The 18,613-nt window shown below is 42.5% G+C and overlaps 1 protein-coding gene across 1 annotated transcript in view; it reads right to left on the reverse strand.

The window, feature by feature from the left end:
* Positions 1-355: 355 nt before the first annotated feature.
* The window catches only part of LOC124151405, a 69,450-nt gene continuing 51,192 nt past the window's right edge, over positions 356-18,613 (reverse strand). Inside the window, exons 2-3 of the mRNA XM_046523841.2 lie at positions 4,114-4,287; positions 356-2,496 (exon numbers count right to left, since the gene is read on the reverse strand). Of these exons, the coding sequence (XP_046379797.1) occupies positions 2,195-2,496; positions 4,114-4,287 (476 nt within the window). The 3' untranslated portion in view covers positions 356-2,194. The remainder of the gene's footprint in view (positions 2,497-4,113; positions 4,288-18,613) is intronic.

Below are 18,613 nucleotides of genomic sequence, written 5' to 3' on the forward strand. Positions count from 1 at the left end.
CTCTTATCACGTGACTTCTACCAAACTTGCAACCATATGCCTGGCCTGTCTGACAGTATTACCTGTGGTTCCGTGCGTAATGGCAAGAATTGCTAGGTGGTAGATTGTAAATCAACAGGGTATGAAACACCCAAAAATTTCAGCCAGACCACAGGACTGGCTAGCTGAAATACTTGCCAGCCCTGACCAAAACCTGCCTGCCCACTATAATCATATGTTTCTCAGGATTATTTCATTAAAAATATGAAAACTGATTGCTTGTAGCATAAGCGCATCGCTAAATGTTAGGTTGTCTAAAAGCTAACTGGGTTTCTTTTTGGTTACATTTTATCATTCATCTTTACATGTGAAATAATGCTTATCATCGGGAAATATTTAGAATATTTTCACCTATGAAATATAACCCGACCGTCGGGCAGGGGGATTTGAAAATCTGACAGCCCGAGTTGAAATCAACCCGTCTCGGACGGTCGGGCAGGCAGGTATTTCGAACGCTGAAATCAACGATGAATGGTTAATGACTAGGTAACCTTCGATTACATTCATAGACATAACAGACAGTGGTATCCAATCGATTGTCAAGAGTTATCCTGCCTTACAGCCATGACCTTTATCAGGTTTGCTCAGCTCCATTGCTGCGCGTGCTACATGTAATGTAGATATGAAAGAGGGCAGCAACGATGCGTCACTGTTGGGGATTAGGCAGTCGTGTTCGTTGTTCAAATGAACCAAATTAATACTCAAATGACCTTTTGGTATCTTACTGACGAAAAAACCCGATCCAAATGTCTCTTCTTCGCTTTAATCAGGTTGAGATCCTTCGTCATGAGCTGTATAGTATTTGTGTGGAGATTTGGTTGTTAACAGAAGCTTAGCTTCAAGACAGTCAAACGCAGCAAGAATATTTACTTTTGCTCAGCAAGGGGAATGTCGATTTTCTTCGATTACTTCTCTAATAGCCAAGGAGATGACAGTTGAAACGTGAATTGCCTTCGAATCGCGGTTCCCTCTCTCACACTTCTGACACAAAACACTACCCTTCCAGCTCACGCGGCAATTTAAGTTTTAAATTGGAAAATAAATTGGGTAATTAAAAAAATTAAGGGATAAATTATCCGTTTTTAAGACCCAGAGATTGGAAAAAACTGTTAAAGGTATTTCCTACATCGCTTAAAGTGCCTTTACTGCTTTCATTGCGGGCTTGATAACAATTGCTGTACCAATGCCTTATATCGGGGATTTGTTCTGGAATTCTTCGTTATAACGCATTCCACCAGTTTTTATTCCCCGCACTAAGTATGAAGCCAGGATATGCCAGGATAAGCCAGGATGTGTATTCCAAAAGGTTATTAACCAAGATGATTACTGCCAGACTTAGCGGAGACATATCAATACAAAGTTTGGACTAAAGCTATTACAAGTTGGCCGACTAGCAGCATCTCAGACACGGGGCATCCGGGTACTCTGGGTCTTCTGTCAGAGTCAGGGAACCCGGATGGACACGGGACGGTAAAATTCTCTCACATTAAGGCTACGACAAAAACAGCTTCCATATAAGGCAAAATGTGAACCAAAAACACCCATTAAGCATTAACAGATACAAATTCCACGTTCTTTTGAAACATCAGATATATTATTATACACATATTCTTGAAAAATATCCACCATCTGAGCTCTGCATACTTCAGAGTCTAACCTTGCCACCAGTCAACTGTCAATGTCTTCGAAATGAGGAAGACATTGCGCGCACGTAATGTCCGTGCGTTTGGGGGCAGTGGAAGACATGTATGGTGCACCGTTCTTGTCAAAATTCGGGATCGCAGGCCACTAAAAACTATGGATGAGCTGTTGTATTTGCCCGAGTAGCGGGAGGCACCGATTGGTAGAGGTCGAAGAACTGCCGGTTCCTGCTTTTATGACGTCTTTGGTCCCTTTGATTGTACTATCATCCTCATCTTTTCATTGGCAGCATTAAACACATATATCCAACTCCCGGTTCTGAACGGAAGAAATACGTCTCCTGTACACATTTTGGCGTCTAAATAATGGTCCCGTAAAAGCATTTGATGCGGGGTCCATCTTCAGCACCAATATCAGATACATTCCATCGTATCCTCTCTTCAACTACGACCTCTGTAGTCCAGTGATTTATCACATATGTAATGGCGTATTACACGTAACATGACCCCTGACGTCATACGTTTGAAGTCACAGGTAGCGGGGTAGACGCGGGGTATATTTCGGAATTGTTGGACGTTTCCCAATCAATGTAATCCCTTTTCCTTTTTGTTGGTTTCTCAATGGGGCGATCGGATGACAGACTTATGTCATCGAAATCGTCGCCATATTTATCTCTCCAGCTGAGATATCCTCCAAACGCCACACCCAACTGCAGGATCCCGCCAACTCCTGGCAGTGCGGGTCCCCATTCCAGCTTGTACACATCCTTATCAAGCATGGCACAGAATATTATCACTCCTACTCCAGCGGCAGCTCCTGAAATGGAAGAAGATAGTGGTATGAGTGAGTGAGTGAGTGAGTGGTATGAGTGAGTGAGTGAGAGAGCGAGCAAGTTGTGTTTAACGTCGCTTTTACCAGTTTTCCAAGTGATGCAGGTCTCAGACATTTACCACTTCAGTGAAACCCACGAGCACGGGTATGGTGCTGACAAACCTAGAAACATAATCAGCGCGAACCGGGATTCGAACCGACAATCATAGGTTTCGGGCGTGCCCAACGGCGAATATTTTTTTCGTTTGCGGCGCATTAGACGACTGGGTCACCCGTGTCCCCAGTTTACAATGATGAGTGAGTGGGTGAGTTTGGTCTGACGCTACTTTGTAACACTATTTCCGTTACATCACGAAGCTTGTTGTGGGAGGGGGGGCCTGAAGTGATGCAAGTCTTACACTTTACCTCTGTTGGGAAACCCACGAGCACGGGCCTCGAACTGACAAACCTAGAAACATAATCTGGGCGAACTGGGATCCGAACGCGCGAACATAGTTTTCGGGCACGCCTAAGGGGCGCAACTCTGCGAAGCGATTTGCGGCCTCTAAGGCGACTGGACCACCCGTGGTCTCCGTCTTCAAAAGGATTATCCTTTAAAACGTTTGTAAAAGGTTGATATTAAACGATTGCAATGAATACCTTTAGAGGAGGAACGCTGCGGTATGATCGATATAGCACAAAAACCGTGGGAGGCGATCTTCCTGGACTGGAGTGGGGGAGGTGGTTGTGTACTAACATGTTGCTGTAACACTACGTTGTAAGAGAGGGTGTCACTCGACAATGTCCTGCCAGGATGTTTTTGTTCGTGTTCTTGTCGATCCCGTTACTTACAGACTGCCGCGATGAAACTGTAAGGTCACTTAAAAACCGCCTCGCTGTAGCTGTACGATTACTTACAAACCGCCTCGTTGTTTTGGTAAGATTACGTACAATCCACCTCGATGCAGCAGTAAGGGTACCTACAAGCCGCGATGCAGCTGTAAGATTAATTACCAACCTCCGCGATGCAGCTGTAAGATTAATTACCAACCTCAACGATGCAGCTATAAGATTACTCACAGTCCTCCGCGATGCAGCTGCAAGATAACTTACAGGCCTCCGCGATGCAGCTGCAAGATTACTTACAGGCCTCCGCGATGCAGCTGCAAGATTACTTACAGACTGCCGCGATGCAGCTGCAATATTACTGCGGCGTGAAACACCACTGACTAACTTACACAATCCCAGATCTATTCCTGGACGATTCGGTGTCGACGCAAAACGCCACGTTTACTCTCTCTCTCTCAGATCTGTTTTCCCACAATTCGTTGTCTTTATAAGACGCCTTTTTTCAGGCATGAATCTAATAATGAGGACACATCAGACCCGACTTTCGATTGTTGTGAGTCTTTCAGTTCCCGTAGGAACATATTCATGAAACACTGAGTGAGTGAGTGAGTGAGTTGGGGTTAACGCCGCTTTTAACGGTATTACAATTATATCGCGGCATGTCAGCTTAATGTGGGAGGAAAGCCCGAAGTGATGCAGGTCTCGGACGTTTTCCACTTCGGTGAAACCCCCGAGCACAGGTATTCATGAAACAGAAGACAGCACGGTACTTACCTCCAACAGCTGCGAAGGTCAAGTACGCGGCCTTGAGATGTAACGTTTTGACCTGGGTCCGCATCATGAGGATGATTTTGATGATGTATAATATCAGGGCGATAAACCCCGTCACAAATCCTGGCGTCACGAAACACTTGGAGACCATAAGTAAAGAAGGCACCCTGTCGAAATCTGAAACAAAAATTCAAACAATTACGTTTTCGCTCAAGAATCTTCTAATGGACATATTGTTACACTGGAAGATGATAAGATGTAAGATGACGGAGTGTTTCTCGGGTATAGACGTGTCGCTTTAAACCCTGTGCATTAGACATTTTTACTTCCAATAAAACAACATTGTTCCAATTTCCTGTGTCAGTTGAAGCATACCTTGTTATCAATATAACAGATTTCTTGATAACTGACATTGTGTTATTGGGCCAAGGTCAGTGTATGCCAAGTTGTGTTTGATAGTTTTCTTGGTGGGAAAAACAGTCCATGCCATCACTTTTGTTTTAAATAAAATATAAAAATCCTATCACCCTCTTCACTTTTGCGAAAAATATATTCTTGTATGGAGCCTCTCCGATCAACTTGAGGCTCTATTACCTAAAGGTGAGGTGAGGTGAAATTGGGTTTAACGTCGCGTCCAAGATTATTGCACTTATATAGCGACGTGCATGCACGTGTGTGTGTGTGTGTGTGTGTGTGTGTGTGTGTGTGTGTGTGTGTGTGTGTGTGGCTGCTTGTACTAGACCGGACTGATGCCGATTTATAGTGCCAGCACACTGAGATACCATGCCGCAGTTTAACATGAATACCCCTCTCAGACACAGTATACTGACTTCGAGCCGACACCTTAATCCCGAGCGCCAGACAGGGTAACAACAAGTACCATCTTTAAAGGTCTTTTGGTATGACGCGGCCGGGGATCGAACCCCGGACCTTCCGCTCTCCGGGCGGACGCTCTACCTCTAGACCACGGAGGTGGTCCCTATTACCTAAACCTGACCCCCATTTGACTTATTGATTGATTCTGTCTCTGATCGAGAACTATCTACGGCTATCGATCTTACAGCTCGAATACCCCACTATCTCGACTTCCTACTTTGAACTCGAGTTCAGTAAGTAGTGGTTTAGTGAGTCAAAATTAATTCGGTAACATTTCAGCCATATTGAACAAGAATAATATCCATATTTATAACTAGTCATATTAATAACTTAATATCACATCCATTAACTACAAAGGGTAGCAACCTCCAGTCACACACCGTTTCCCGCCATCCCTTTTAACGCTATACAAAAACTGTCTGACAAAGTGGTCCGTTTGTACTCAATGGCGTATATTCGCCATCCCACGTCATGTCAATATCGCCTCAGTATGAAATAGGGTACTGGTAAACGGAAGCCTGACAACAAGGTTTGCTTTTAGTCTTGTACGCGATAAAATGATCAACCATGTCATAAATAGTTCTATGTGCATGGAAAGTGTTGAATAACCAACAGACTGATCAGTGTTACATTACAGCAGGACCGTTAAACTAAATCTCACTGATTCAGTCATCTCTAAGCTCAAATACTCCTGTCACGCTTTCTTTCAAAATATTGCTCCAAGTCCCATAATCACAAATATCACTTTGTTCATCGATTCACTTCCCCGCTAAGCGTAGTGATTCCTAATGCTGTCAATCCCAATTTTAGATATTGCCGTATTTCGAACAAAATGTGAAGCATAAAATACATTACTGTCAAAATCTTGAAGATTTCAAAGGCTAGTAAACGCTTAGAAGGCATCCGTTACCAGTTAACGATATTGCGCTTTCAGCAGAGGGCCGGAGGCCTGATTGACCGAGGACAGGGCGCCAACAACGGCTTGTTTAGAAAAACACAGAAATCAATAAACATGAATAGGTGCAATATGTTCCAAATCAATGCCCACAATGTGTCTATAAACTAATTTCATTCTTGAACGTCAGCGAAACCCGCTTGTATCGTTGCAACATTGATTCGTCGTTCGCGTCAACGGTAACAGTTGTTGGTTTGTGTCTAAATGTTTCTCTTTTACAAGGTTGGATCCTGTCCAGTGTATTCCTAACGTGAAACTGGAGACAAAACGGGAGAGCTGGGAAACACGAAAAACACAACCGATCATCGAATACTGTACAATATGTTGGTGGGACGAGAGTGTTATGCACGAGTTCTGGTGGGTCTAACAAAGGGAGACAACCGGTGTGAGATTTGTCAAACGCATTTACAAGCATTCGTCGCAAGTGCTAATCGTGCTGAGATGAGTGTATTCCAGATAAGGTGTGTGTGTGTGTGGGGGGGGGGGATGTTATTTGACCAACAAGAAGGCTACCCAATGCTCCATGATGTGATTACCCGCGAAAAATGAAAATTGACGAGTTTGGGGACATGTTTCGCTTTCAGCTAGTCGCCTCGTGTACAAACAATTCAATTTGGGCGTGAGCGAGCTCCATAATAGATTTACTCTCGCCTCACAATCGCTCTTTTTGTTCCATAATCAAATAGCCCCACTTCTGCTTACGCTCGTCTTCCGCAGTAGTGGGTAAACAGTTCCAGACGTTCTGGAATTAGAAGGTTTTGACACATGCAGGGTTGCCTCCCCTTTTGAACCAAGTTTAAAAATAGCAGCGTGATCTTTTGTTTTACGCAATGTGGCGACATACGGACGTCTGAAAGGTCATATATTCTTCTATCTTTTTTTGGGTAAATGACCTTTTGGATGAAAAAATAATGTTTGAAACCTTGGTTGTTTTGGACAAGCGTTGCAGAGACGTACGAGTCGCGTCTTTGTAGGGGTAGGGGAGATAACTCTTATCATGTGGCAAATTATTATGGGATATAAGGAAGGGGAGGTAATAGGGTTTATTTTGGAGGATCATCGTTTGACCCACAGGACATCAGCAGTTCAAGGCAAATCCCGATAATAAAGACGCACAATGACCAGAGATGACGAAGCAAGGGATAATACTTCTCCCGACACCCATAAACTCATCCCATCCCAATTATGTTTTCTACCACGGTCAATCTTCTCCAATCACCGGACAGTCGGTGTAACCAATCCGTGCACACTCGACTCTTCTGTCGCGGACGCTTAAAGTCGTTCAATCAGCCTGTCCCCACGTACACAACCCCGTCACAAAACAACTTCAGAATTCCTTATCGTGTCACGATCCAAACCCACAGCTGTCGAAACCCAACCTAGCACTCATTAAGCTTTCATTAGGTAAATGATTCTGTTAATTGTCCTCCCAATAGCGTAGTTACTTGATATTTACCAGTTAGAAAGGTCAAAAGCTGACGTGTGCTTGTTGATGAAAAATAAAAGCTATTACCCTGAGGAATAATAATATTATTTTAATTACAAATGTCGTATGGAAGTAGTGCTAAGCATGCAACAACTGATATAGGAGTCGGATGTCTTATCGCCGATTTGTTGATTCATAAAGAGACGAAGGTGACGTAGTCCCTCTGTAAAGGCAAACGTCATTTTTGTCAGAGAAGCGAAGCCTGGCGGAGAACTGGTTTGTTTATTGAGCGGTTGAGTGTTTGAGAGAGTTGAGAGAGAGAGAGTGTTTAAAAGATTTTGTGGTTGAGAGAGTGCTTGAAGAGTTTAGTGGTTGAAAGAGTGTTTAAATTGTTTATTGGTTGAGAGAGTGTTTTCTTTGTTGTTTAACGCTGCAATCAGCAATATTCCAGCTATATGACGGCGGTCTGTAAATATTCGAGTGTGGGCCAGACAATCCAGTGATTGTTTGTTGTTTAACGCCGCACTCAGCAATATCCCAGGTATATGACAGCGGTCCGTATACGTAAATAATCCAGTCCGGGCCAGGCAATCTGACATCATGGGCATCCATCTACGCAATTGGGATACAATGACATGCATCAACCAAGTCAGCCAGCGAATGATTGAGGGAGTTGAATCAAGGGGGCATATATTGTAGGATGAGTCAGCGAGGAAATAGAGTGCAGTGGGTGGTTGACTGAGTGAGTTGGCAAATAAGAGTAGACAGCAATATTTGCACTAGCTGACGACATAGAAAAGACTAATACAGGGTTGATATTGTTGGCATCCATTCACGTGGTCAGGGTATGACGTCACACTAAATCAACCAAGGCCAGTCTCTCCTATATATAGGGGTTCGTGTAAAAGTAAAAAATAAAGTTCCAAACTTGAATGTACGATAGACGTTTTGGAACAAGATGCAGAAAAGCCTTCTTCCTTCACGGCAAAACCTATATAGATTGTGAAACAAAATAAGGTTGTAAAAACCTTTAAAAGGGTATTAAATCTGCTCGTAGAAATACGATATATGGATTAGATACCCTTTAAGCACCGTGTATATGGCAAACATGATGATTCTTTTGATGTGGTATTGAAAGGGTATTAAATAGTTATTAACCATCCATGATCTTAATTTAGACGAAGTACGGTAACCTCTGCCCCAATGGGAGTTTCAGGTACCAAACAGGCAAGTCGTTAGAAGCTGAGCATTGTTTTCAACGCCACACAGGGGATATTTGTTTACGTCATTACGGAGCTAGAGTCATTAATGCATCTTAGTTGAGAAATATTTACTTTCTTTGAAACCATTAACCATTGCCTCGTGCACGTCAGTCAGGAATATGCTAGACAAACGCGTAGTCTCTGATAAGATGCTAGACTAACGCGTAGTCTCTGAAAAGATACTCAGCAAAAAAGTTTGGGGGATATATTTATGAACTGTTGTGCTCATTCTTCACAACAAAAAATAACCCCAACAATATTCATGATTTCTAACCTTTTTTGTTAAGTATATATCATTTTGATAGAAACAAACCACTACATTTCAATTGGGAGGAGCCCAAGTGAGATGGGAGTGAACCTGTGTAAAATCTAGACTTGCTTCATTGAGAGCTATAACATTTCAGTAAGGGCTGGGCAGAAGGGAAAATAAAATGGTTCAGGAACATTGAGACGGGCTAGGAATAATCACGCGATGGGTGATACCTTTAGAAGTATCAGTTTAATATAAATCAGAAACGTGGAAATCTTCCTTGCTTACAGCGACAACGCAATTTCCATGAAGTAAATAGTTCGGAGCACTAAACACGTGAACACGATGAACCAGGGCATTCGTTTGTTAACATTGCGCATGTACATGTTTGTGAGAGTGAGTTAATCGACGGTTTGAACAGTATCTGGACATGAGGTGAGGTGAGGTGAGGTGAGGTGAGGTGAGGTGGGAAGAGGTGGGGTTGCGTGCGTGCGTGCGTGCGTGTGTATGTGTGTGTGTGTGTGTGAGTGTGCGTGCGCGCGCGCGAGTGGCTGTTTGTACTAGTCTGGACTAATGTCTGTTTTATAGTGTTAGCCCACTGATAAGCCCGTTAATGCCGAGCGCAAGGCAGGGTAACAACAAGTATCATACGTCTTTTGGTATGACGCAGCCGGGGATCGAACAACCGACCGGGCAGGCGCTCTATCCACAAGAGACAGAGGCGGTCAGATTTGTGGGTAAAGCCCAAATAGATGAAGATCGTTAAACACTTCGGTCAACCCAACCAGGATAGGTACTGACGGACCAAGGATTAAAAGTGGAACGAACAAGAGATTCGAACTCACGATCAGCGGATCCTGGGACGAAAATGCACGGCGATTTTCGGCGCCTTAGACGATTGGGGCATATACTAGTATGGTTTTACGCCGCTTTTAGCAATATTCCAGCAATATCACGGATTGGGACACCAGAAATGGGCTTCACACAATGTACCCATGTCGGGAATCGAACTCGGGTCCTCGGCGTGACGAGCGAACGCTTTAACCACTAGGCTACCCGACCGCCCCGTATGTGCCCAAGAGATTAGCAGTATCTAAAATAGGCGAAACATATATCATGCTTACTCCTCGCTCATCATGCCAAACGCCGGCCTTCGTGATATAACTGCACTATGACGGCGTGAAAGTATACTCCCTCACTCATCATAACGGCCACGCAGATTAATATACTCAACAATTTCATGCCCACAGAATCTGTGTCGGATATATGAATATGGTAAAAGAAGTTTCTGTTTCGAATAATTTTAGCGGACATATTTATCGGTTACATCCGAGTCTTATCACGCTGTGTCGTTTACAGGACACTCCAAAGGTTTCATGTTCCTAGTAATAAAAAACCCCAAACTTTTAGTCATTATCTCTCCTTTGATCAGTATCTTACTGAAACTAAACGTTAAAAGTTTGCATCAATATAAAGTCATAAACTAACCCCAACGTACGCTAACCAAGTGACGTTTATTGTCGGAATAAACTCTATTGAATATGCAAATGTCTGTGAAATGTGTTTCGCCAAAGAAATACTCCCTCAAATCTCACCGCTTGTCAGGTTTAGAGGTGTAAGGTACGATGCAAACTGCAATAAATCACAAGAATATCGGCGTCTCTAAGTAATACTTCCTCATATCTGTCAACGCTTTCATTCCTTATTGCTCAATTCTCCCTAACTGAGCAAAAAACCTGCTAATGGAGTCTCACTCCAAAGCCTCGTTCTTTGTTAAACTAATTGTAGTCATGTGGACAATATCACCTGTTAAACGGAGCATCCTAGCAACGCGAGATATTACCCTGAGAACTAATGATATGTAATGGGTCAACACGAGAAGACTTGTTCTGATCTGTTGATTTTATTGAGAGACTCGCTATCAATCATAACGAGAAGCGATAACTCCCTTAGCTACAATATTACAAAAGAACTGGGGATCAAACATGCACTGAATAGTGCTCACTCCCGGGGGAATTCACTGTCAAAAGACAATAAATATTTATTGACTTGTTGTTTGTGATATCCATCCAAGCCAAAGTGTATATTCATATTGAAATCGATGTGATATTAATCACAATCCGGTATGATTGATTGATATCTATTACACCGGTGGCGAAGCTACAGCTGCAATGACGACGGATGGTGCCACGAGCTAAAACAATTCATCTCCTTCATGGCACGTATACCAATCATGCTAAAAAATATGGATTGATATAGATATGAATTTTCATTCTGTTGAGGACGTATTTGACCCACATATGTCAAAAGAGCTGACATATACACGACTGTATAAGGCGTTCGCGGAATCCTGACGTCAAGGCGCGTCTATGAAAAGACACAAAGACGAGACACTACAAAAAATATTGGATTAACAACATAAATATTTTGTTGAACTATAAACTACGTGATTGTTACGTATGTTGGAACTAACATAGATTCTAACGACTTGAAACTGAAACCCCAGACATGAGTAGACAAGTTAAGAAATAAAACTTGATTTTTAAGCATGTATTTAATTCTGTCGACGGCTGTAGCAAAACGCACTTGCTGCAAGGGAATTTGCCAGACAAACGCATAGTCTCTGAATATATCTAATTTTGTAGAAACATAGAAACAAGCCACTACGTTTAAATTGAAAAGAGGCCTTAATGAGAAGGGCGTGAAGCAGTGGAAATTATAGACTTGCTTCATTTAAGGCTATAGCATTACATGAAGGCCTGGGTGGAAGAGAAAATGACATGCTTCAATGGTTCATAGATGCGAGACAGACTTGGGGTTATATATTTAAATGAAAAGAAGCCTTAATGAGAAGGGGATGAACCTGTGGAAAATATAGACTTGCTTCATTTAGGGCTCTAGCATTACAGTAAGGCCTGGGCGGAAGGGAAAATGACATGGTTCAATGGTTCAGAGATGCGAGACAGACAAGGGGTTATATATATCCCGCATGTCGTCATAATGATGTGTCAGACATGGCATCTGACGTTAGAGAGCAAATGCATGGTCCAGGCAACGCGGATTGATGTGAATGAATGATGTTTATTCTCGTAAATCACGGCAGTGATACAGAGATGTAATTGGATACAGGAATTAGATACAATAGGAGAAAACATGTCAGTGGAACATTTCCATACATGATCTTATATAACTTGCCAGTTTTAATAGAGTTGGCTTATAAGTAATGGACATCAAATGAGAGAATTTTATGGCAGAAGGATACATACAGTAGTATTGAGGCAAAAACTTGTTTCTAGTTTCTGAGAGTTTTGGACATTCTAATAAAAAGTGCATTTCATCACATATCAAATTTTTACACAATGTACATTTTCTTTCCTCTCTTACAATATTATACCATCTTCCTGTTTCAATGGGTAATCTATGATTTGCTGTTCTAAAACGAGCACGAGAGATGCGTAAGGTGATTGGTAGTTCTAGTAAATAAGGTTGCATGTATAATAATAATGTGGTGGCAATAACGTGACAAAGGAAGACGTCTCATTTAGGATGAAGATGAAGATGAGCCATGGACTTACGAACCTTATTTACTTCCCTTCAGGATGTCATTCACAACCAGCATCATGTTGTCATTGGGCAAGGGCAGCTACAAGGTGTGATAATGATGATCGGCATTGAGGGGCTAAAACAAGGACTGGTCGGCTCGGAGTCAGTATACTGTGTCTGAGTGGGGTACTTGTTAATCTGCGGCATGGTATCTCAGGGGGCTAAAACAAGGACTGGTCGGCTCCGAGTCAGTATACTGTGTCTGAGTGGGGTATTCATGTTAATCTGCGGCATGGTATCTGAGGGGGCTAAAACAAGGACTGGCCGGCTTGGAGTCAGTATACTGTGTCTGAGTGGGGTATTCATGTTAATCTGCGGCATGTTATCTCAGTGGGCTAAAACAAGGACTGGTCGGCTCGGAGTCAGCATACTGTGTCTGAGTGGGGTACTCATGGTATCTGAATAGGCTAAAACAAGGACTGGTCGGCTCGGAGTCAGTATACTGTGTCTGAGTGGGGTATTCGTGTAAATCTGCGGCATGGTATCTGAGGGGGCTAAAACAAGGACTGGCCGGCTTGGAGTCAGTATACTGTGTCTGAGTGGGGTATTCATGTTAATCTGCGGCATGTTATCTCAGTGGGCTAAAACAAGGACTGGTCGGCTCGGAGTCAGCATACTGTGTCTGAGTGGGGTACTCATGGTATCTGAATAGGCTAAAACAAGGACTGGTCGGCTCGGAGTCAGTATACTGTGTCTGAGTGGGGTATTCGTGTTAATCTGCGGCATGGTATCTGAGGGGGCTAAAACAAGGACTGGTCGGCTTGGAGTCAGTATACTGTGTCTGAGTGGGGTATTCATGTTAAACTGCGGCATTGTATCTCAGTGGGATAATGAAAACAATGGCGGCGTTGACTGTACACTCTGCTTCATGTTACCTTAATTTCAGCAACATACACAACCTCCTATTTGAAATTCAACAAAGCGTGTCTGCAAAACGGGAAGTACCAACGGGAAGTTGTCAAGTACCAACCAACCAACATTCTTTGGTTTTATCTTATTTCCATATGTCGTTACATGTTCTGATTTTGATTTCCAGAAAGTCTGTTTTCTACTGTCCAGCCCAAAATGGATTTTTTACAACTGCCAAGACCTGCAAACATATTTTAACAACCAGATCGGATTCTTGACACCATGTTGTACTATAGACTATTCTCTTTCGTAAATAGGGGGCATGGGTGGCCCAGTCGTCTAAGGCGCCGCGATTTGCTTTGCAGAGTTGCGTCCTTTGGGCATGCCAGAAACCTATGATTGTGGGTTCGAATCCCGGTTCGCCCCGATAACGTTTCTAGGTTTGTCAGCACCATACCCGTGCTCGTGGGTTTCACCGAAGTGGTAAACGTCCGAGACCTGCATCACTTCGGGCTTTCCTTCCACATTAAGCTGACACGCCGCGATATAACTGGAATACTGTTAAAAGCGGCGTTAAACCAAACTCACTCACTCACTCTTTCGTGAATAGCCTGGTACAGTCCTTTGTATCGTGTGTAATATATGTGAAATGTATACATGTTATATGGTCTCTCGTATCTCCGTAGGGAGTAGCTCGTTACTCTATATGCTTTCATACTAAGATATTTTTAAAGAATTTACTCCCAATGTATTATATATGTAACAAGGTGAGACTCAAATAAAATATTTTGGTCTTCACACACCCTTCCCCAATTCGTTAATGGAGTTTTGACGGCTCAGATTTAAGGGTAGGTCAAAGTGTTCACTGTTATCTTAAGACGCCATCAAGGACAGTGACGCTACTTTCTATTTCCCTGTTACCGCCACTTCACACAACGCACCTAAAACATAGCACCAGAAGCAGCAACACACTTAAGCCCATCGACGTAGGGAGAATTCGATGGATTAACTTCAAAGGGCTATTTCCAAGTTAACTATCATGTTTGGGGGTTTGGCATATTTTTCAATCTTCGAGGCAAATTATGTGTTATTTTGGAATATTCCGTTAAAACGTTTCCAGGTGGACGAGACAACTTAGGATTTTCTTTGAATATCCACAAATACCCCAGTGATGAAGCCAACAACGATACCGTTACTCACTGACTGTATCCTTTGCATCTCTGGTTCTACAACGATTGGGTGAGTGAGTTGGGCTTAACGCCACTTTTAACAGTATTTCAGTTTAATAACGGCTTGTCTGCATATACGGAAGAAAACACACGTACTACTTTGGGTGAGACAAATGTTTGTTGGTTTGGTTGTTGTTTAACGCCGCACATATTCCAGCTATATGACGGCAGTCGGTAAATAATTCAGTCTGAACTAGGCAATCCAGTGACTGACATCATGTGCATCGATCCAAGCAATTGGGATACGATGATATGCACAAAGTCGGCAAGCCTGACCATCCGATCCCGTTAGTCGCCTTTTACGGCAAGCATGGGCTACTGAAGACCTATTCTCTACCCGGATCTTCACGGGTGGATGAGAAAATGACGAGCGGATCTTGTCACGGATAAGGGACGCAACTCTGTACGGCGAATTGTGGCTCCTAAGACCATTGGTTCACCCAATGCTCCAAAACGGTACTTATGTTATTGTTTCAATTACTATCATTAATGAGGCGTCTGGGCATTGTCAATCTCATGATGATCGTGAAATATTCAACCATCTTTCTACGCATTTTTAACGCCAATGACTATGGACCAAATTAAGATGAGCTGATAAAAAATCAAGCTTATAATTGAACACTTCACAATATTTCTTTAAGTGGTTAATATTTTTTTTTTACAATAATTGGGAAACAGTAAATACATCTCCGTTACATCATGTAAAGTCTATTTAGCAAAGGGAGACAACTGTTGTGTGTAAATTTAGAATAATATACATACACACAAATCAGTAATTATTGTTTTTCATTATTTGATCAGTAGATATGAAAATTAACAAATTACTTTATAATTCAATATTAGGATTAGGATGTCTTACATATAAAAAATAGTTACCAGCTAATTTTGATTTACGCATCGTATAAGGAAATCAGACAACGATTAGTACTTCATAATAACTTAAAGTGCAATAGATACGTGGTGAACATTTTATTTAATAAGAATATAACACTTTCTCTACTGTAATAATATTATGTTAAACGTATTTGGTTGCATGAAAAGTGGAACGAAAGTACTTTTTCAGGCGATTTTTGCTGTGTCATCCCACAGCCTCGGTGCATCGGGACTAGGACCATCCAATGGTGAGGTGAAATGGGTTTAACGTCGCGATGAACATTATTACACTTTTATAGCGATGTGCACGCATGTTTGTGTGTGTCTGCGTGTACTAGTCCAGACTAATGCCGATTTTATAGCGCTACCCCGCTGAGATACCAAGCCGCAGTTAACATGATACCCACTGGGACACATTACACCGCCTCTGATCGGACCAGTCCTTGTATCCCTTATGCAGAGTGCCAGGCAGGGTAACAACAAGTGCCAACTTTTAACGTCTTTTGGTATGACGGGGCCGGGAATCGACCCCGTACCTTTCGCTCTCCGGGCGGACGCTCTACCACTAGACCACGGAGGCGTCTATTACAGAAAGACTGACCAAAGCGTGCAAGGGAATCGAACCATCGACCCTCTGGTCTCCAGACAGACGCTCTATCCACTACACCACGGAGGCAGTCTCAACTAAAGGATCTGTCCGAATCATGACGTCATGTGACGTTGAGTCAATCAAAGAAACCCCTGTCTAAAACTACTTATCTAAATCTTTATGGGTAACGTCTGAGAATCAAAGCCGTTACTGTTTCCTCGGATACCATTAATGCAACTGTTTATGACAGCTATCAATGTGTGATTGTCCACACTTATCATCATTTATGACACAGTCTAGCACTAGTCTAGTGCGTTAGATCAACAGAATCTGAAGCTTGATGTTTGAGTCAGCTACCCAGACATAGAGGCGGTATGTACAGCGTTATCAGGTCTGGATCAGACAAACTGGTGATGGATAGTGTGAACATCCGACAATGTCCAGAACCATGTCAACATAAATCTGTCATCTTTTATGTATCTTTAACCCATTTGTCTACTGCGTTTGTATGTACATGTACACGGCTAGTTATAACCTCGTGTCTGTTACTTTTGTAGTGAGTGAGTGAGTTGAGTTTAACGCCGCTTTTAACAGTATTCCAGTTATATCGCGGCGTGTCAGCTTAATGTGGGAGGAAAGCCCGAAGTGATGCAGGTCTCAGACGTTTACCACTTCGGTGAAACCCACGAGCACGGGTATGGTGCTGACAAACCTAGAAACATAATCGGGGCGAACCGGGATGTTACTTTTGTAGATATTTCAGGAGTGGTAAATGTTTACTTTAAATAGCACATATTTCAAGTGAGGTAAATTCTTACCTTTGCAGATATTTTGAGAAAGGTAAATATTTATTTTTGCAGATTTTTCAAGAAATTAAATTTGTATCCATACTCCACGGTCATTGTGACCAACTAATCCACCTTTTAGTCACATTGTAATGTTCTGTGCAGGACCCACTTGCACAAAGCGATCTTAGCGCTACAACTATTGTAAGCCCATGTTAAAGTATGGGAGTTACGATCATCTTAGTGCTAACATCGCTTTGTGCAAGTGGGCCCAGCTTAAGTGTTCCAAATACTACTTGTTTACTCTATTTACTTGTTTACTATATTGTATTGCTTATGGTGGCGTCAGTATTCTCATTAATTTAATTGTCATTTTCTATTCGCCGCATTCAATAAAGAAACTGTTTCATAACGCATTCCAATTACAGCAAACTACGGTTATAACGAACTGAAAGGGACCACTAATTCCAGGTCGTTATAACCGTAGTTCGTTATAAACCTATTTACAGCAAATGGACACGATTTGTTTTCAAAAACAACTTATAACTCCTTAGTATCATGGTTTCCCAGGGAGTTGAGAATACAATTGGAACGCACACCGCCACGTTGGCCGGGGAACAATCGCTACACTATTAGCATGCGTTGAATGGAATTAGTGCTATACAAATGTACATATCATTATTATTATCAATACCTAGCCTAAGCTTTCATGGACAAAAGATCACAAGTGATTATCATTTGATGAACAGCATAGTGAAAAATATTGATAGCTTTTCCCTTTCAGACAAAAAACACGCACTTATTAAACTGAAAGATTGAGAGAGAGAGAGAGTGATTTCCACAAGCTTTGTGTTATGCCAATTAGAGGCTTAATGGGCTTATAGAAGTGTACCGTTGTATGGACTAGAACTATGTGCCACAGTCAAACACCCTGCCACTTCCTGGGTTTCATAGCCTGAAGTATCAATAAATTGTTGGAGTGAGTGAGTGAGTGAGTGAGTTGGGTTTTACGCCGCAACAGTATTCCAGTTATATCAAGGCGTGTCAGCTTAATGTGGGAGGAAAGTCCGAAGTGATGCAGGCCTCTGACGTTTACCACTTCGGTGAAACCCACGAGCACGGGTATGGTGCTGACAAACCTAGAAACATTATCGGGGCGAACCGGTATTCGAACCCACAATCATAGGTTTCTGGCGTGCACAGCGAATCGCGGTGCCTGAGACGACTGGGCCACCCGTGCCCCCAATTCTAACCGGAATGACCACGGACCTTTGATTATGCGACCGATGTATATGCCTACATTACGAACAACCATTGCAATGCAAAAATGAAGATTATGTTAAGGACAATGCCCACAAGCTCACACAAAGCTTCAAAAAGACGCACTTGCAACGCGTGACTGGTTAAACTGAAAGACCGAGAGAGGCTGGTATTCACAAACTGTGTGCATAAATGGCCGCGAGGAAACAAACCAGTCTCTTGTTTTCGATTTCCAATTATTAAAAGTGTCAATATTGTCCGTACGCAGTAATAACCCATCACATCCTCAAACAAGTCCCGCTTTCATGTGTCCCACCTTTATCGGGAGTAAACATGTTGAACAAACACAAGTGACATTCGGGAAACACCGGGAGAATCAAGCCGGAATGGCCGGTCACGTCCGGAGCGGGCCGCAGATTCCAAGATGGCGGACATGTTGGTCAGACGATTATGCCACGTTATTGTGACGCTGTTGTGTTAATGGAGAATGAGGTCCTTGAGCTAGTGATTTAATCAGTTATTCTCTGATTATTGTTCGATGTTGAT

The sequence above is a fragment of the Haliotis rufescens genome, unplaced genomic scaffold, assembly GCF_023055435.1.
Source record: "Haliotis rufescens isolate VD_foot unplaced genomic scaffold, xgHalRufe1.0.p SCAF_9, whole genome shotgun sequence".
NCBI classification, from domain to species: Eukaryota; Metazoa; Mollusca; class Gastropoda; order Lepetellida; family Haliotidae; genus Haliotis; species Haliotis rufescens.